The 21,415-nt window shown below is 43.6% G+C and overlaps 1 protein-coding gene across 1 annotated transcript in view; it reads left to right on the forward strand.

Annotated features, from left to right (window-relative positions):
* Clnk (cytokine dependent hematopoietic cell linker) overlaps nt 1-21,415 on the forward strand; it is a 159,107-nt gene that overhangs the window by 8,336 nt on the left and 129,356 nt on the right. The window contains exon 2 of the mRNA XM_047566051.1: nt 3,705-3,757. Within this exon, the coding sequence (XP_047422007.1) occupies nt 3,705-3,757 (53 nt within the window). The remainder of the gene's footprint in view (nt 1-3,704; nt 3,758-21,415) is intronic.

Genomic DNA, 21,415 nt, shown 5'->3' on the forward strand with positions numbered 1-21,415 from the left:
CCACAGGGACTGAGCGGATCACTCGGGGAACCCTTCCTCTGTGTTCCAGCAGCTCCTGTGGTCCTCTCTTACGTGGCCATTCACAGCACCAAGGAGAGCACAGGCTGTGAGCCCAGGGCACTCTCTCCATGGCCTCTAATTCCTAGTATCTGGAATGTGCCCAGCACATAGTAGATCCTCAATAAATAATTGCAGAATGCTTGAATAAACTCTACCTTTTAAGTTTCATGAGCCTGACTTCAATTCCTCCTTGCCTACAGATAAGATCTGAGAAATTTCTGCCTAATAAGAAACCTCCCCAATAGAAGAGCCCAAGCGTTCCCACACACAGAAACGATGAGTGGCAGGGGAGCTGTATTAGGACACTGATTTGAACACTGCACACCACACATGTGTATCAGGTTATCATAATCTGTCCCATAAAGAGGCACATATATAGCGTCTCCATAAACCAAGAATGAAACCTTTCCCCCTCTCATCCATGTTTATGAATATTGGGATGAGGTGGACTTTTTTTTTTTAATTCAAGGTCAATTCAGAAATAATTCTAAATGGAAAGAGAGCTCTTTATGAGCACTGGCTTTTCCTGAATTTCTGGTTTGCATGGGCTAGAGACATAAAGCAAATTAAAGTGTCGCTGTTTGACATCTCACCTGAAAATAAGAAACATCGGCATGCTCTACTGTCTTCCTGCACCCTGCCCCTGTCTGTACTAGCTGAGGCACTTCATAGTTGGACATGGACTCCTCCCCAGGACACTGAATCAGATCTTCCAGGGAATTCTACAACTGGCACCCATGAATATCCAGTACACACCTGTCATTCCTGGAGACGCAAACCTAGGAGTGGTCTAGGGCATTTAATTACTCTTCCAGTCCCAGTTAATATTAACCCCCATTTCCTCTTGTTTTAGAACACTTGTTTTCTCACATGATCCTTACAAGAGCATTTTACAGATAAGCAAACAGGCTCCAAATAAGCAAGCAGTTGTCCCAAAGCATGACTCAAAGGTGGCAGGGCCCCTGGAACTGAAGTGCCAGCTCGTTCCACGTGCCATGCAAGCCAGTTACTTCATGTGAATGTCAGATTGGTTTTGAATAAAATAAAGATGATAATGCCAATCTTTAGGGGTTGCTGCACCGTGCGGGTTGAAGAGGCGCAGCAGCTGATCCATGCTCATCCTTTCTCTTTGAAAAAGCACAGGTCAGGAGGGGGAGGGCCTTAGATTTTCTGTACTTTATTATCTTCATAAAACCTGTGGGCACAAAACTCTTTCTGACTAATTCAAATTCTCACCACATCCTTTACAAAGTGATTGAGGTCAGATAAGCGTGTTGTGCTCTTTGGACACGGGGCAGTGCAGAGAGCTCCACTCTGTCTTGGTGACGACCTGCATGGCTGACAGACTCTGGCATGGGTCTCTAACACCCAAATTTTGCTTTTTACAATGCCAGTAACGTTCAGGTTCTCTTCAAAATATTTAAGACTCTTCTTATACTCTAGGTTTCTCAAACCTCTCGAAAGCCCCAAATGGAAGGTCTCCTTTAATTTTTTTTTTTAATATAGGTGTCACAAATCAAATTGCAAAGGCTTACACGTAAGCAAAATGTAAGGATTCCCCACAGCTGCTCTCCACTCTCCTATGTGGTAGCAATTTGGCAGAGACCTCTGCAGTTTTGCTTTGCTAGGAGTTGTACTGGAGAAGACAAGAAAATGTAAGAAACATAACGATGTATTTTTAACTTTTAAAACCAGTTTGTGTTGCTATCAGATGTGGCTAGATTGTAGTTTTTTAAGGGAACTATTTTGTGGAAGCTTTGAGCTGGAAGAGTTTTGTTGGTCCAATCTACTCAAGTCAGATGAAGAAACCAAGGCCCAGAGAGTGCCAGTAATCTGTTCAAAGCTACACAGTGGACGGCAGGGTCAGGGATGACCACCTTCCTGCCTTACTGATCTGAGGTAGGAAGTCATGGAAAGAACTATCCTGCATCTCCTGGTTCCCTGCCTCTGCACATGCAGCTATCCAAGAGCTAGAAGCACAAGACAAAGGGATGTGCTATGGGGTAATGCACAGGGTGTCAGGGGACCTGGAGGTCAGTCCATCTCTTCAGTAACTTTGCTACAGTTACTGGCCCAAGATCACAGAGCTCCAGCCAAATCCCATCCCTCAACACGCATGATCCCTGGCAATCATAATGCACGGGCCCTCTTCATTCCACGTGCCTCCAACATCCAACAGGCTGGCTTCTGTGGTCCCACCAAACCCTGCAGAGCTCTTGTGGCGCACAAAACATTCTAGCATCCTCACAGCCCTGCATGTGGTGCTCCACCAGCATGGAACACCTTCCTTACCTCTGAGCCTGGAAGACCTGACTTATTCAGCAAGACCCAAAGTACTGTCTCCTCCATGAAGAGTCTCCTGCTTTTAAAGGCAGAGTTAGGACCTGTTGTGCTTTGTTTGGGATGCATCAATTTTGCAAGGCACTTTGATCCTAGAAGGATGCAGAAACTGTACTCTCCTTAGTTTTAGGAGGACTTGAGGGCAGGGACGAGGTCTCATTAGACACAATATTTGTACGAAGTCTGTTTTCAGTAAGTGGGGGTTGGATAAACGGTGGATGATGGTGGGTATGCTGACGGGTGAGGAAATAGAGTCTTAGGATCTGGGACTCTGATTGCAGATGGCTGATATTGGGCACATAATTTAACCTCCCTAGGTCTCATTCTCTGTGAAATTCACTCTCTTCCTCAGCTGGGCATCCCAGGATGCTCCGTAGTTCCATATCCTTGGCTTCCTGTCGAGTTTGGCCAACGGGAGGCAGCAGTAGGAGATCCAGGGCAGGCAGAACGTTGAATGGGGATTTTCCTTCCACCCACCGAAGCTCCCTCCCTGTGCTCGCTCAGCTGAGAGCCAAGCTCCTCTCCACTCAGCCCTGCCTCCGACTCCAGTGACTACTCACTCCCTGCCCCCTCCAGGCCCAGCCCCCATAACAGCGCTTTCCTACCACCTCCAGGTATCCCCCCGTCCCCTGTGGATTCCCTCTGCCCTGCCCACACCTTTTAAAGGATCTTTTTACTCAACGGTTCTGAAATTCCAGGGTGCCATCTGTTTCTTGCTGGACCCACCTGACACAGAGGGAAATACCCCTTATACCTACCAGGGACTTTGAGTGGATTAAAAGACGTAAGCCCTTAATGAATGTTCCCAAGTTCTCTACTGCTAATTTACAAAGGGGCTAATAATGTCTCCTTTGTGGTGAATTAAGGACTCAAATTAAATGTTGTTGCCTATGTTACATAAAGGTAACTTCCAGTAAATATTTCACAGAGAAGTCACACTTGGAAATGAACAGCATCCCTTCTCCCGCATGCCTTGGTAAGCCCGCGGAGTCTGGGCCAACGTGCTGAGGTGCCCAGGGGAGCACACCAGAGCACCCAGGGGAGCGCAGGTTCGGTGGATGTTTGCTCAGCTCCCCAGGGCAGATGGGATGGACGCTGACAGAAGGAGGCCAGCTCAGCAGTGGTGAAAAGCCCTCCTCCACCCCGTTCCAGAAATAAACCCCTCGTTGACCTGGGCTGATTCTCCTTCCATCAGATCCTCTAAGCCAACACCTGCATTCAGCTTTAACAAGAAGCGACAGTAGCATGTTCAACAGAATTCAAACGTGATGTGTCAGGTAAAGAGTGTGCTTTTGTTTCCACAGGCTGAGCTGAAGAGCCCTCTTCTTTGCCGTGAGCCGAGAACCATGAGCAGTCAGTAAGTACGGCTCCTGTCTTCTAGTGGGGCAGGAGCCACAGCCTGGGTGGTGTGCTAAGGACCGGTGCCACCGTGTCCCCAGGGGAAGGGCATGTCCTGCGGCTGGGACTGCAGATGTGTGCTTGGTGCTCGAACAACTCCTTTTCCAGTCATGGTGGTTTTTCTGGAGAGGTCACTTTTTCTGACCCAGGATGGGTGTGTGGCTGGAGCAGGGATGAGGGGCTCAGCACGGGGATGCTGGAAGGGCACCCAGAAATACCACAGGTCACTCCAGGCCCAGCTGTGTGACTGTGTAAGGAAACACTAGGAGCTCAGACCCTCGTTTCCATGAGAGGAAACCTGGGGTCCAGCTTTCTCCCATGGACACTCAGAACATGTGATGCGACTGGTTTGGATAACTAAACACACACCTGATTCAGGAAAAATGCCATCCATACTTGATGTTTATGAATTTAGTCAGAAGAGCAGACCTCCAAGGTTTAAGGAGCATTTATAATGAAAAAAAAAAAAAAAAAAAAAACCACGAAACTTTAAATTGAGAAAATTTGGCGTACGAACTCTAAAACTAGCCTACTTACCTATTCATTTGCTTTGTTTATTGGCCACTGGGTTAGGTAGCACTGTTGTTCCCCTCTGGTGTGAGATGGAAGCAAAGTGTCTGCACCAGACAGAATGTGGGTGCCAGAGACAAGCACCCTACTTACATCCCTGGCCTGTCACTTCCCAGCCGCGCGACATTGGGATAGTCAGAAAGGCACTTAGCCCTTTGGAAAGTGGGATCCGGCCTGGTGGAGGAAGAACACCTGGTTTCTAAGTGACCCCAGGTCCTAGAGAGAGCTTGGGGGGCAGCACAGGGTGAGAGGGCCAGGGTCCTGAGCGACACAGAGGGAACAGCGGGTACCACAGCAGCCCCAGCATCATGACCATCCACAGCGGCCCGCAGTGTCAAGGTGACCCACAGTCAGGCCCACAGGATGGGGAAGCTGGAGCTTGAGACCCTCCTGGTGCCTGAAGAACAGAGGGAGCTCACTGGTGCGCAGGCCACAGGTGGGCTCGCATGGTCAGTCAAGCTCACGCAGCGTGGCCTCTGGCCCGGGCGCAGCGACCCTTCCCTCTCTGGTCCTTAGGCAGGGTTGGGTGGGGAGGGCAGGCACCCCTGGCTCTCCCGGGCATCGGCTTCCTGGTCCCGGTGACTCGGCTGGGATGGCACAGAATTCAGTGATGGACGCAAGTGCAGCTCCAAACACAGTGCCGCTTCCGCCATCCCACCGTGGCGGGAACTGGAAAAGGCGCGAGCAGGGAGGCAAGGCTGCCGTCAGCTGGGTGGGCTGGTCCATCGTGGCAACTCAGCGCAGGGGCTGACCCACGGGTAGTTGGGGCTGAGCGTGGCGAGCAGCAGCTGCGTTATCATACACGCGATTGAGGTCGGCGGCCATGGGAGAGGTCGCAAGGCAGGCGCACCAGAGTCCTAGGGCTGCTGTGGCAAGCTCCCACCATCTGCATGGCATAAAGGGACAGAAATGGATCCTCCCACTGTTCTGGAAGCTCCAGGTCAACACCAAGATCAAGCAGGGCCTGCTGGCCCTGAAGGCTTTTGGGGAGTCCTTGCTGCCTCCTCCAGCTCCTTGGCTTAAGGCCAGGTACACATGAGCTTCTCCTCTGTGGATTTGTCATCTTCTTTCCTGTCTTAAACCCACCTCTGCCTGCCTCTTATAAAGACACTTGCTGTCTAAAATTCACCTGGATTCTCCTGGATAATCCAGAATGATTTTATATCAAAATCCTTAATTATGTCTGCAAACACCCTTTCTCCAGATAAGGTCATATTCACGAGTACCAGGAACTCAAACGAGCTTGTTTAGAGCCACATGCAACACCCTACCATGGGCTTTATTCTCGGCCCCGGAGCCCTCTTTGAAGGCAGTGTGTGGTGCCCGACAATCCTGCCATGCTTGCTATGAGCTTCCACCTGGCTTCGCACTTGAGACTCCCTGCCCTTGGGTCTTGCCTCGTATGTCTTTTGTTGAGGTCACTCTGAGGCAGTGATCTTCTTGTAGAGTGAAGAGGTCCCCCTCATGTCTATGACAGACACTTGTCCTCTTGGCCATGGCTGTTTCTCAAGCTTTCTGAAGGGTAGCATCATGGTGTCAACTTTAGATCACTCCAATCCATAGACTAGAGGGCCAGCCGAACCATCATCACGTACTTCAGTTTTCTCCTCTTGGGATGAGCCAACGCAGAGCCTACATATCTCCCTGTCTCAGTGTACCTCCACGTTAGAAGCTGCCTCAGAGAATAACACTTATTCTTCCCAAAGCTCAGAGCATCCCTTGTCCCCACCCCATCAAACCCAAACGCATCTTCACGTTCTTCTTAATGCACCCTCAGGTCACCAAGCCATGTGGAATAGCTTGCTAACTGTTTTCATCAACATTTTTGCTTCTGTGTCAAAAAGGATCTGACCAGAACAATCGTGGAAGAAGAAAAGTTTATTTGAGGACTCACAGTTTCAGAGGCCTTAGTCCCTAGAAGGCCAGCTCCATTCCTTGGGGCTGGAGTTGAGGCTGAATTCACAGTGGGAAAGAGTGGCTGAGGGAAGCAGCTCACATAGTGATCAGAAAGCACAGTGAGACTCCACTCTCTAGATACAAAATATATAACCCAAAGCCATGCCCCTAATGCTCCCCTCCCCTCCAGCCACACCCCACCTGCTTTCAGGTACCATCAGAGATCAATCCGCTGATTAGGTTAAGGCTAGAATCCAATCCTTTCTCCTCCAAACCTTCTTGCATTGTCTCACATGTGAGTTTTAGGGGACACTATATCTAAACCATAACATAACCCATTCCTAAATGAAACAGAAACATTAAAATGAAAAAGCTCTCCAACATACACACACACTAAAGAGAAAGACACACCAGTACCACATAAATGAAAAGTAAGTTGTTATCCTCAACCGCCATGATCTCCTGCCCAGCACGTTTAGCAATGTGGAATTTTGTCAAAGCAGCATCACCCAGAGGGCTTCTTAGAAATGCAGAGTCCACAATCTAGGTATTGTGAAGTGAGCTTCTTTAAACATTGATGTGACTGCGTTACTGTAGTATGCTAATTTTAAGTCCTTTGGGTATAAGCCGAGGAGCGGGATAGCTGGGTCAAATGGTGGGTCCATTCCAAGTTTTCTGAGGAATCTCCACACTGCTTTCCAGAGTGACTGTATCAATTTGCAACTCCACCAGCAATGTAAAAGTGTGCCTTTTCCCCTACATCCATTCCAACATCTATTATTGTTTGTGTTCTTAATAATAGCCATTCTAATTGGATGGAATAGGATGAAATCTTAGAGTTGTTTTAATTTGCATTTCTCTAATTACTAGAGATGTTGAACACTTTTCCATTTATTTATTAATCACCTGTATATCTTCTTCTGTAAATTGTCTATCCAGTTCCTTGACCCATTTGTTGATTGGGTTCTTTGTATTTTAACTTTGGATTATGTAGAGGGAAATGAGAGGGAGGAGGGGGCAGGGGCATGCAAGACGGTGGCCTGAGACAGACATCATCATCCTATGCACATGAATGATTACACGAATGGTGTGAACCTACATCGTGCACAACCATATGTCCCGACCCGCGGGACATCAACGCAGGACGGCAAACCTAAGAGAGAAGGAATGAAGGGACAAGAGACACAGGGAGTGACAGCAAGACAGGAATTCTGATCAAGCTGCAAATTTTTATTGTTCTCAAGGATATTTATGCTGAGGGAATGAGGGACATGATGAGACACAGGCTGGTTGGCTGTGTTTTTCTTTTGGGCTCCTGATAAGGTGCAAGTTCACGCCGGCGGGCCATAGGCAGAACTATCAGCCGGGAGTGGGGAGGGGGCGCGCTCCGGGAATCCGTCAGCCTTCAGCTGCAGGGTGTTTGTACAGGGGAGGCAACCGCAAAATGCTCCCTGGGCTGCTGCCTATCATAAAGGTCAGAACGTCCTCAGAATGAGAACTTCTTCTTGGTCCCTGACAACCATAGAGATGAAAAGTTGTACCCCATTTGTGTACAATGAATCAAAATGCAGCCTGTAAAAATTTTAGAAAGAAATGCAGAGTCCAGCCCAGATGCTGAATCAGATTGTGTTTTCATCAGCCCCCCACTGAATCCTAGATGCAACAAAACCTGAGCAGAGGATCCTAGAAGTATTTCCCTCCCCACGCGCTGGACGAGCATCTGCAGCAGTGGCCAGGGTGTGACTCAGGGGAGGCGCCACACGTCAGACGTGGTGTGAGTGCTGTTTGGAAATGCGTGCTCCCTACCCCATAGGCAGGGGATGTGCCTTTGGGGCAGCACCTCCTTCCTCGGTGACAATCATCACTATTGATACAAGGCTGCAGATTCTAAGTCCAGCAGAACATTAGTGTCACCAGGGAACCTCTGGACAGAGAACCATCTCAGTGTCCTTTCCTGGGCCAAAGAAGTCAGAACCCCTGTAGGTCATCTTCTTATTTTCTTAATGCTCAACTGGGTCTGTGAGCAGCCAGGGTTGAGGAATGATGTCCTACAATTCTGTGCCTGGAATTTCCTACCATTCTATCACTGGAATCCTGAAGGTCTTTTGTGACCATGACTAATTCCTTGTTATCTGTCTTAGTCTGCCTGGGTTGCTGTAGCAAAATACCTTAGACCAGGTAACTCATAAACAACAGAAATGTATTTTCTGTAGTTCTGGAACCTTGGAAATTCCAAGAGGAAGGTCTGGTGAGGGTCCACTCCCTGGATCACAGATGGCACCTTCTGTGTCCTTATGTGGGAGGAAACATGACTCCGAGAGCTCCTAGGACACAAGAGCTCTTGTTGAGGGCTCCACCCCTCATTACCTCTCCAAGGCCCCACCCTCAACACCATCACCCTGGTGACGAGGGTTGAGCCACACTTAAACCATCTCAATATCTCCAGTTAGGCTCTTTAATAGTGAATTAATGAATACAAATGCACGAAACAGAAATAGATCCTATATACATCTACACTCACGCGTGCATATCTGTGAGCATACCTATATATTTACACAGGCAAATATACTCACACACTTTACATACATAGGTATATATACATACAATGAGAAGAATCTGCACACATTCTTGTGTTTAATTGCATCAGCTCTGCCCACAGCATTTATTATAACATATACATCAAGTCAGGCACTGAGCAAGGTGCCGCACTTAAAATGATGAAGATCTAGACTCTGCCCTCAGACAGTGCGAGCCGTATGTTTAACAAATCATTTTGTTATTATGTAGAAAATGATGGGGAAACTCCACAAGAATTAAGAAGGGGCCTGGATGTCATTATTCTAAATTGCTTCTGAAATTAACAGACTATTTTGCATTGACTCTCTGGGCAACAAAATGCACAGCTTCCCTAACCATCCACTGAATGCATAAAGCTTTGTTCCTTGGAATAGCTCAGGGCTGTAAGAGATGAGGAGACAGACCTGCATGTGCCCTGCTCCACACTGGGGTTTGGTTTCCAGTGTGTCTTCTTTAGTATGGACAGAACCCATAAGACCCTAGAGGCAGAGGTTTAGAGACAAGGTCACTAAAACCTTGTTTCCAGGTCCTTTCCACTAAGCCACACTCTACCCTGGCCAGAACCCTCTGGAGAGTAGACACTTCTCTACATCCCAGACAAGTGCCCCCAAAGTGCCCACTTTTAAATATGCTGAGAAGGTATAAAAGTAAATTAGCTTTGTTTGTTGTTAAATTTATTTCTAATCCTGGTGGAAATTTTAGAAAACTTTCAAAAGCACAAAGAAGAAAATGTAAATCATCGATTACCCTAAAACTCAGAAACAACCATGACTTGGCTTCAGATACATCATTTTTCTATCTCAACATGAAAGGTTTTAAAAGTTTAGAAACTTTAAAACTCCACACTGTTTTCAGTCATCCACTTAATAATACTATCGTATTTTATGAGCCATTGCCCTGCATTATTAAATTTTCTTCAGAATTGCAGTGTTGTAAAGTTACTACTAAAATAAGGCTGTCCATTCCTCTGCCATTATGTCAAAGGCAAAAAGCTTTGAAATGCCGGAAGACCTTGGTAACTAACGTGGGAGCCAAGTCTGAACTGTGTGAGGTGGCTTTGTATATTCTTCCTTCATCCCTCAGAGTAAGGCTCTCCACATGATTTACTGCAAAAATAGTGCATTTGATGACCAGGGTGGCTCCGGACCTAGCTGGGGACATTTCAGAGTATATAGAATGTGTGCCTTATTATTTCACGTGACCACAGTAATCTGAATTCCGGGTCCTAACGAACTTGGATGAAGGAAGTGAACCTGTGTTTTATTTGGTGATATGTTTTATCTTGCCACTGGTGTTGGATGCTTAAGTCGAGTCCCACGAAGCAGTTTTCTCTCCAAGCGTCGGCTCAACTCTAGGAAAACGACGGGAGGCAGTGTGACCTGTGTGTGCTGCCATTCGCAGCCCGACCTTGCTCCAAGGATCCACTGTTAAAGTCGTGCTTTTTCTCTGCATTAGGGAACATAGCTTTTGTTTTTACTTATTTGGAAAGAGTTTTGATGGCTAACAACAACAATAAAAAAACAGTAAGACAGAGATTTTGGAGGCATCAGAGAGACATGGAATGTGAGCGTCCACACACTATAACCCCCTTAGCGACGGTTCTGTAAGACAGAACTGAGACTTCTGAAATACTCAGGATAAAGAGACTGCTGGCTTCTAAGGCGGCGAGCTAGCAAACAGCCAGTGAGCCCTCTCTGTGTCCACATGGCCAAAGGCAGCTTGGAGTTAATCAGTCCTCGCTGACCTCATTCATTTCACTAAGCACAGTGACGATTCTTTCCTGACATATTTTCCTCACTTGCATTCAGCGTCCAGTCATGGAAACAAAAGGGCAAGGGCCACCTCCTACCAGCCAGTCACTTGCTAGCTATCTCGCATGAGGCTCTGGGTCAGGTTTTCGGGCTGCTCAACCTCAAACATGCTTCCCATGTTGCTGCAGAAGCCCCGCCTTGGGATCACAAAATTCCCAAATTCAGAGCCAAGAGTTAGAGCCACACCCGACTCCAAAGTCCATGGTTTTGTGCCACATCAAGCTGCTCAGCAATGATCAACAACAGGGCCCTGTGTACTTCTCATCAGGGACCCATCACCAAACCAAACAATGGCTTATTAGAGGCCTATTTTCCTTCAAAACCTTGCAGGGTAAAATGCAGTCAGTCCCCAGACAGGTGTCTATGAGCTGCCCTCCAAAGGCCTCGGCCAGTGTCCAGCGCGCAGGAAGGTCCAGGGGGTGGCTCTTCCTCCTCTTGTAGGAATGATAAAATCAAACTCCATGTCAACTCCAGGTCATTATTTTCCTTCGTGATGTGTGAACAACCCCTGCTTTGGACCTCGGGGAGGGACTTCATTTTGATTTGCAGGAATTAATAAGTGTAAATCCCACTGAATCTGGGGAAAATGGGAAGCAACGATTCCGGCGCCCTGAGATCAGAGCCCTACACCTAGCAGAGTGTCAGTACAGCTGCCCTCCTGGTCACCCAGAAGTAATTATGAACCAACCCTCAGCCAGCCAGGCCTGTCCTCTGATGCCATCGAAGTTGCACTGCTAGGACTCAGCTTTGTGGTTGGCTGGTAATTAAAAAACTGCAAGCTGTGCGAGAACACAGCGAGATCCAGGGAGAGGGCTTGCCAGAGGCTGCAGACATGGCCCGTGATGCCCTTGCAGGGGCTGCAGGTGTCTCAGGCCCAGAGACAGTGAAGATGGTCCATGGTGGGAACTGGAGAGGTTTAAGGTGACCTTCCTCATTCTTAATGACAAAATTGCCAGCTGGTGATGGAACTAGCTGCTTTGACTAGCTTACCACCACTTGGGAAACTTCTAGTAGAACAAACTTGGTCTCCTATCAACTGTCCAGAAGGCTGCACTTTCATGGTTATTGCCTTTAAAAACATCACAAAGAAGGTTGTGATTTCTTTTAATATTTGGATTTGTTATGTTCATACAAGTCATTCATTTCATGGTGGATATTTGAAAACACAAAAACATATACATAAAGAAAAACTGCCACTAATAAACCATCAGAAAATGTTCAGCATTATGGGTATTTCCTTTTAAGTTTCCTTACACAACTATGTATTCTATTTTGTTTTTAATTTAATGTATCATAAGTTTTTTCCAATGTTACTAAAATCATTTTTACAGCTACACAATTTTCCATTATTTAGACATCCCATATTTTATATTCTTTAACTGCTTAAAAAACAATACAACTCATGAACTAATTTGACAATCTCTATTAATATAACCATGCTCAATATTAAGAAGCTGTGTTTTACTATCTGACAATTAAAAAAAAAATCCACCTCTGGGAATCTTATGAGCTAGGTCACTGTTTGGAGAACCTAATTACAGTGACAATTTATAATGAATCCATAGTATTTGATTATGTAAATGTGTCACCAAGAATTGGAAATAAGGTCCAGCATTTATAATTGGATTACCCATGAAGACCAAGCTGATAGTCACTTGCATGTCTACACTTGTCTATACCCAGTATTCTCCTGCACAGATGTGGAAAATCTAGATTCATGAAAACCTTTGGTCATGTCCAAGTGATACAAATATGGTGAAATGATTTCCAAAAGTTTGGGATGGTAAGATTTGGGACCACTGTCCATGAGGAAGTCCTGGAAAAAGGGTGAATTGGAAAGAGGAAAGGGAATTTCCTGGAGACCAGGCTGCCTAGATGTCCAAGGCCAACAGAGACCAGGTCACGGAGAAGCGTGACTGAGGCCTCCTGCTTCAGAATTCAATCCTGGCTTGCATTCTGCTCTATTAGTTTTATTTCAAAAATTATTAGAAGTAATTTTTTGGAGATTTAAGTGCTTAGAAAGAATTCTGCTGAGTTTAATCTATGAAAGCAGACATTAAAGTCAAACATTTACTTAGTTCTCATGGTAGTGACACCAAGTACTTTTGTGATTAAGAGTTCAGACTCCGGCATAACCTGATGGAATATCAGCTCTGCCACTCACCGACTCTGACACATTAGACACCTATTAGGCTCTTCAGGCCTCATTTTCTTTGTTAAATAAAAATGGTAATAATAACTTTGTTAAAGGATTGCGGTGAATGCAAAGTGACTTCATGCACACACTGTATTCAGCACCATAGTGTCACAAAGCGGGCATTCCACAGGTGGAGCCAATAGTGTGCCCCCAAGATGGCGACAGCTAGGTTTCCCACCCCACATGGTGTTCTGCCATGTGACCTGGACATCCCCCATTTAGAGGAATCTACTTCTCTGCCTCTTCTAATTTACATGAGCCTGCAACAGTTGTGACCAACAGAGAAGAGACCCAGTGCCAGATCTGAGACTGTTCTTCAACTGTCCAGGTAGCTCTGCTTCCTGTCTGGAAGTCAGCCTCCACCCAGGTCTTGTGCTGTGACCACCATGCTATGAGGAGGCCAAATCATGCAGAGAGACCCTGGGGAATTGCCCCTGGAGAGACAGAGAGGTGAGGGCACCAAGCACTGCATGTGAGAGTAAAGAAGCCATCTTCAGTGCCCCTGAGAGTAAACCTCTGGATGGAAGAGCACCCGAGAACCCAGGAGGAGTCCTCCCAGCTTAGGACCAGAAGAGATAAGGAGATCCTTGTTTCGAGCCTCTTGGAGTGCTGTGTAGACAGCAACGGGTGCCTGGAACAGATGATGTCTACTATGTCCAACATCATCACAATTGTCTTTTCCTGAAAGACCCTTCACTGTTAGATATTCAGGAAACAATTGAGAGACTCACATGACTTGAACCTTGCTGTGAAGTACATTTAGACAGAATGAGAGTAACAGTAAATAAACAGCTAATAGTGGGCAAGCAGGATGCTCTGACGCCTTCCCGTCCCACATGTGTGCCAAGGGCTAAGGGCACAGGAGTGGATGGCTGTTCTGTTTGGGAGCAAGACTTGGGGAATGGTGTGTGGCATTGGAAGGGACATCCTGGCAATGAGGAGGGGGAATGATGGGACCGTATAAAGCAGCAAACGCAGAAGACAGTGGAGATGGATTTTCTTAGGTAATTACAGCAGCTGGAGAGTTCTATCAGAAATGAATGTGGAAATAAATATTAAAGTGACTGATAATTTGACTTTTGTGCTGAAAAACTGATTCTAAGTAATTGGAAAGATAATTTCTTGACTACCTGGGATGGGTGGTGGAATTTAATTCTCATCTCTCTCTATTAGTGGGGAAAAGAAGGAGTTAGGGTGCAAAATCAGGAGGATAAAGGCCCGAGTCTGGGTGGCAATTTTAGCGCCTGCGTTGGGAGGGGTTCTGGGGGCTGCGGGGCTTGCTTTTGGAGAGGCTGCCGTCAGAGGCATCAGTGCCTCCAGTGTTGGTATTATCGTTTGTTTGAACAAAAGTTCTTTGAATAATGAAAATTCTACATCCAGTTCAGTGTCTGTGGCCCCTGCTAAGGGCCTTGCCCACAACCATGCAAGTGTATGAAGGGTATGAAAAAGAAACATGAAGTAGCCCTCTAACTCTCAGCCAGGATTCATTCTCTTCCTTTAATTTTTCCAATTGCTTTAAATATCGATTAGATATAAATGAATAGTTATTAAAATGCATAAGATATCAAGAACAATAGAACAGTTCAGATCAGCGTAACCATTCTGTTTTAAAATCATCTCTCATATAATGATATTATGTGATGCTTCCCTGACCAGAGTTCCTCAAGCCCCAGAAAACAGTATCCTGAATTTTGTGTTAATCATTCACTAACTTTATTTAAATAACTCTGTATTCAAAGGTTAGTTACTACATACATTTGAATCATCAAAAACCTTTAGTTTGCTTGCTTTTTAATTTCACCCAAAACACTCATACTACAGGATACATTCTGTCCCCAGATGGCCAGGTCTGACAACTGGTTCTTGTGGCTGTAGGATCTCAAGCAAGATGGCCCACTCCCTGTGCTTCTCTCCTCAACTGCACAATGGGAATAATAATATGTGTGTTTCATAGCGCTCGTGTGAAGATTGAATGAGCTAATTCATACAACACATTTAAAATACTCCCTGTAAAATATTCCCTGGAACAGAGCATGAGCTATCTCTCCATGAGCTACCATTATTTGACAATCTGTGTTCTACCTGCCCTGATTCACATTTCACAATAATCCATGCAAATTTGAAGACCCACACTTCCTTCAATTTCATGGCCATTCAATATTTCCTTATGTATCGACCTCTCCTTTGTCTAGTCAATGAGACATTTGAGTTGACTTCTGAATCTTACACCAGAAATTCTAAGAACAATACAGTTTGTGTGTCCTGGTGCCTATATGGTAGGTAGGATAGGTTCCTAGAACGGAGATTTCTGGAGTCCAGGGTAAGCATGCCTTCAACTCGGTCAGGCAGTGCCATGGTCTTCAAGTCACCAGGCCACTGTACACTCCCACACGTGGTTGTGAGTGACACCTCGCTGCAGAACCTCACCACCCCACCATACTGGGCAGTTTTAATCTTTACCAAACTGACTGGTGACTTTACATCTTGTCACTCTGGATGTGGCTCAACATCTTTTGAGATGTTTATTTGACACTGTTTTTCTCTTCTACACACAGTGCATTTCAAGTATTTTTCCCACTTTTCTGTCAGATCTTTTGACTTTTTATATTGACTTGTACAAGTTACTTATTCTGTACACTTTTCCCAGTTTGCGACTTAAATTTTCATTATCTTTTAATTTCTTAGTGACTACAATTTCAAGGCAGTGGAACATATCAAACTCGTTGATTCTTTCATTTTCTTCATTGTTTAAGGAATCTTTTCTTAACCTGATATCATTAAGATCACCTATCTATTCAATTCCAATCATCATAAAATGTACCCTTTTTGAGGTCTTTAAGCAGACTGGAGTTGATTGATTTGTTTAGTATAAAGCAGAAGGGTCATCACTTTTGTTCATGTGGATAGAAAAAATTTCTCAGCATCACATTGTAAAAATTCTCTCCTTTCCCCACTGATCTGCAATGCCAGCTCTGCATAAACCAAGTTCTCTCACACAGGTGGGTCTTCCTCCAGGCCTGCTCTTCCATGCCATAATTAGGATATCTACCCCATGTCAGTTCCTCGAGTCCTAATTAGTATAACACTATAATAATTCATGATGTCTAGAAATTTACATGCCCCAGCTTGTACATCAATTAATTTGCTTGTGAAACTTTGTTCTTTCATGTGAACGTTGGATCATCTTATCAATACAGATTCTCTCTCTCTTTGTGTGTGTGTGTGTGTGTGTGTGTGTGTCTGTGTGTGTGTGTGTGTGTGTGTCCCTCTCTCTGTCTTGATCTCTTTCTCTCTCTCAGATTTTGATAGAAATTACTTTAGATCTATGGATAAACTTAAAGAGAAATGACTTCTTTTTGATATTAAGTCTTCCAGTTCATGAACATGTTATATAACTCCAGAGAAAAAGAATTTATTCAACATAATTCCATAAGATTTTGTAATTTCCTTCCCAAGGAATTGGACTTAGGGATCTTGTAAGAGATTAATTTCCAGGGACTTTATATATTTTACTAATATCTTGAAAGCTAAGATGCCAAAATCTTTTTTTTCATGTTTTTGTTGGGGTGTATATACATATATGTGTATATATATATTCATAAATTTTATGGTATATATATATATATGGTATATATATATATATTTTTATATATATATAAAAAATTTATAATTTATAAATTAACATGTACAGCAAGCCCCCTAAATGTTGCTTCATCAAGCCTGCTGACCTGTGTGCTCACTATTGTTATGTTAGGTAGATAATATTGTCATCTGTAAGTAACTTAATTTGATCCCTTCCTCTCCATCTCCTGTCCACTTCTCCTTGCCTGACTTCTTTGGAGAGGATCTCCAGAATGATGCTAAATTAAAGTGATAAAAGCAGGCATCCTGGTTCTTAGTCTGGAAAGGAAACTCAGTGCTTCTCCACAAAGCCCTGGTTTGTTTCAGACATAGTTAAGCTTTGAATGTCAGTTCAGTGATTGGTTGTCACCAGTCTTTAATTTTTTTTCACTTTAAAAATTGACTAAAATTTTAATTTACTTAATATTTTTCTGCATTTGTGGAATGAGTGTGTATTTTCCCTTTCCTTTCTGTTGATGGAAGCATTTATATTAATGACTTTTCTAATGTTAAGCAAAAGTTGAATTTCTGAGATAAATTGAATTTGGTCATAATACATATTTTTAAAATATATGGAGGCAATGGATTATTAGTGAGTATTAGAGAGAATGGCCTGTGATATTCTTTTCTCCTCCTCTACTTGCTGGTCATGACAGAGTTCTGTGCTAGCTTCAGCAATAGCTGCAGCAATTTCCCACTCAGGACAAGAGATTGTATGACAAGGAATGATCTATTTCTAAATCAATGAAACCATCTTGGACTTTCTTGGGGAAGAGTTTTAGTTATTGATGCAATATCATTGTTGGTTAAAGAAAAATAATGTTTTACTATTTCTTCATGAGTAATTTTTGTTTTATTTTTTCTAAATTTTTTTTTTTATTCACTAATAGTCTCCCATCTTTTTAACCTGTGTGCCCGTAGTTATCTCCTCTTCTACAAGTCTGATTTATTCTGTTGGTGTCTTCCCTTTTATTTCTGATCAAGTTTGCAAGAGGCTCATAATTCCATGAGCCTTTGGTATTATAATTTTATCTCCACATTTGCACCTTCTGCTCTTATCTTTACTAGTTTTCATTTTCTGTGTGTTCTTGGCATTTTGCTTTGTTATTTTAGAGATCTATCAAGTCAGCTGCATTTGTAATTAAATTTCAACTGTTTTTCTTTTCTAAAATAAATATTTCAGTTCTTCATTTTAGATTACTCTTCTATTTTAAATATTTTTATTCCTGTTTACCATTTATTCTTTGACTCACGACTTACAGATTTAAAAAATTACTTCAGACTTTTTCATTACCTTATTGTAACTTACCACTAACCTAACCATATAGTGGTGAGTCCCCATGATGCTTATCTGTGAGTTTTTTTAGAACATGATTTATGTGCAAACATGGGCTGCCTTTTCCAACGTTTCCTATGTACTTTTACCACCACAGCTGAATGCAATGTTGTTTAAGACACCTCATTTTTTTCCTTAAACATAGTACACACTCTGGTTTATATGCTCTAATAATCTCGACACAAAAAGACTGAGCGACAATTCTGTTGTGCATAGTTTCTCCTAGCTCTCGCCAGTGCTTCCCTACCTTAAGACTTTGATTTTGTCCGTAAACTCATATTTCTTAGCAATTAATTGGTGGAAATCCTCTGAGGCTCAGTGTGAAGGCACAGGGAATTTGGGTTTGCTTTTGTCAGGTACTAGAAGGAACTATTAAGAAGGACTTCCTTATGAAACTCCAGTTGAAGAATTTAGGCAAATCTAGGCTGGAAATCCATGTGTGTGGACAAAATCTCAGAGGGAAAATGTCCATTGGGTGCCAATGCTTGAAAGTGCAGAAGACAGACTTGTAGTCCACCCTTACACAGAGAGTGCAGCTCTTCTGGGTCCTGTGGAACATGGGGCACGTATCCCACCAGTCTCCTCCTACTGCACTCCCTCTCTGCACTCCTTCCAGACTATTCCACAGTGCAGAACACCTGGGCTTTGTTTCAAGTTCCCCATGCTCTGCAAGGCCATGGAAACCAAAGGCCATTCCCCTGGGTCAGCAAGTCTACCAAGGAGAGCTGACCCCGGTGCACCACTGCCCAGAGTGGGTTCTCTCCTTCACCACATTTCATTGGGTTTTGGGCTCTCTTTGAATAGTCTTTAATTTTTGCCAAATATTGACTGAAAAATAAGCTATTAAAAATGTTTTCTATGGAATGTTCAAAGTATCTTTTATGCTTCAAAAAAAGTAAGATAAAATAAATAAATTGGAATTCAATTTTTTAAATTTATATTTCAGTTAAAGTAGAAGAAAGGAGTATATTGTGTTTCAGTTTTACTGATGGTGCTCTTATTTTTATGTTAAGGACTGCAATACATCTCTGGGACTGGTGTGTTCTTTACTTAATGTGATTCACCAAAGTTTTGCAAATACTCATCTAATGTGCAAGGATTAAGCTCCACTACATGCCAAATTTTGCACTACTCAAATTTAAAGACATTATCTTATTATATTTATTCTTGTGAGACAAAGGATTCAGGAACTAGCCCATGCATTAAGGTGGAAAAGCTGGATCTCTCTGGCTTGCCAGATGAGAGAGGGGCATCATATGGAGCTAATGGACATATCACACATTAAGTTTCTTGTTCTCAGAGAAATGCATCCCTAGAATAGTTGAAGTTCTGGAAATAGAAAAAGAGCCTTCAGATGTTTGAAAAGTCTTTAGGAGGAATTTGTGTTAGTATTGAGATTTGTTTTTTGTTCTCTCAAGCTTTGGGCATGAAGGTTCAGAAGAAGAACAGAGTGGGGAGCCACTGATTCAAAATCAGGAAGCTGAACTATGGTTCTCTCCTAAACACTCACAAACTCTGTGACTCCAGACAAGACCTTCCCTCTATAAGCTTTGTACCTTCTTATCTAAAAAAAAGGTGGGGGGGAATATAACAGCCTCTACCCATTTTCTCCTGCATGTGTCAAATGTCAATGCTTGAAATGGCAGAATGTTGGATCCTGCAGGTAGACAACTATGGCCACTGGGAAAAGAGATTATGTGAAAAGAGATTAAGCCTTGAAATCAGCTGGACCACAGTTCCAATCCTCCCTCCATCATCTGCTGGCTGAGAGTTACAGGAAAGGCTTGTAAAGCACATGGGAACTATCTGTCAGCATCTGCCTCTTAATTGTTAGTTTTTATATTGGAGTCATCAGATGATAATATCTCAGCACCTAACAGCAATTGAGAGTCAGATAAAATGGTCATTTTCCTCATCTACAGAGCAGAGGTAAAAGTATGACTCATAAGATGTTACCTGAGTTCATGCATTGAAAAGATTTAAATCAGTTCAAAGGGATCAAAGGATCTGATCTCTCGTTGTGTGATATTTTATACAGAAAGATAGCTAACTGAGAATATCAGTATAAAGATTGGGAGCCTGTCCTATAGAATGAGGTGCAAACAAAATGAAAAACATGATGCCATTTCTTTACAGTTTGCAAACTATGCAGAAGGTGCTAGTGTCCTGAGATGTCATAACAGAATGACACAATTACATGCAGAGAAATGAGCACTGACTTAGAATCTGTAAACTTGGATTTTGGTTCATAATGTAATCTATGCCAGTCTTTGAAGAATCCGAGGAGTATTTCTGCTTCAGAGCAGCTACCATGTCTATGTCCATCATTCTTGCATCTCCATCGCCTAGAAAAATGTCTTGCATGGGTGGGCTGAATGAACAAAAGGAGCAATTGTTTTTACAGTTAGTTTCTTCTATGTGAAATGATGATTACAATATCATCCTCTTGGAAGTACTGATATATGTAGGAAAAGCCTCACATAGTAGGTAGTTGGTATAGAGTACTTCTCTCCCTGCAACTGCTCACAAGCAGTTCGTATCTATATCATAGGAGGATTTAACATGGCATTTTCCTACAAGTCCTATCAGAGAGTTATACACATGTCCATAAATAAGTGCTCCTCCAACTCCAAACTGGTATGTCCTAAGTAAGGTGTCTTCTTTTTCTTCACTGGAATTAATGACTATCAAGAAACTAAATATTTCTTGTTAACAAAATGCAAAATCCAAAGGGGACAAATGTCTAGCTCTTTCCAAACCCTAAAGGACTTCACATTCATAATCTATCAACTCAGATGCCTCATCAAAAAGTAATCAGGTAGGAGAAAAGAATGGAAGAATTTTAGGAACTCCCAATAAGCCTGAGATTCTGTGACTGAAGTTGTACAATCCCCATTTTTAACCAAAGAGTCACAGAGAAAAATAATGGAAAGAAGGATTTCTTGATGGACAACATGTTTTCGGTGTTAACCCCAGGGCCAGACTACGATGAGCTGTGACTCCTATGTATTGCTCCCAGCCTGGACCTACCCAACAGGTGCTGGTGGCAGAAGCACCTCCTGAGCAGCTCATAGTCTGTAGGACTTGGAGGCACACAAATGAAAATACTACCACCCAGAAAGCATTGGTTTGGAGGGGCATACAATGTTCAGTGATGGCAACAAAAAGAGAGGAAAACAAGTCTACCCAAGGACAAACTGCCTTGAAGACATGTTTCTTCAGGGTAGCTCTGACAACAAGTCTTTGTTCAGCAATTACTCTTAAAGTTGCCACACTACTTGCCTTTAAAAAGTAGTGCTGGGGTTGAGCCAGTTGCTATCTGCTCAAAGTCAATCCTAGGGATAATGATTAGTCAATGATCCCTAGTCAATAGGGATAATGACTTGAATTCTAATGCTTTGGCTCCTGAGAGTCACAGATAGTTTCATTTACACAAATATATGCAGTTTCAAAGTGTAAGTACAAGGAAAAGGGAAGAAAGGTCAGAGGCCTGGCCTGGCTCAGGAAAGACAGCACTCCCCTCTCTTGATTGTAGTGGAGATGGGAAATCGTGCTCCATGCTGAGAAGCACACAGCTTGTTGGCCCACTTCGCCTTCACTCTGTTCTTT

This window comes from Sciurus carolinensis, chromosome 10 (assembly GCF_902686445.1).
Source record: "Sciurus carolinensis chromosome 10, mSciCar1.2, whole genome shotgun sequence".
Lineage (NCBI taxonomy): Eukaryota > Metazoa > Chordata > Mammalia > Rodentia > Sciuridae > Sciurus > Sciurus carolinensis.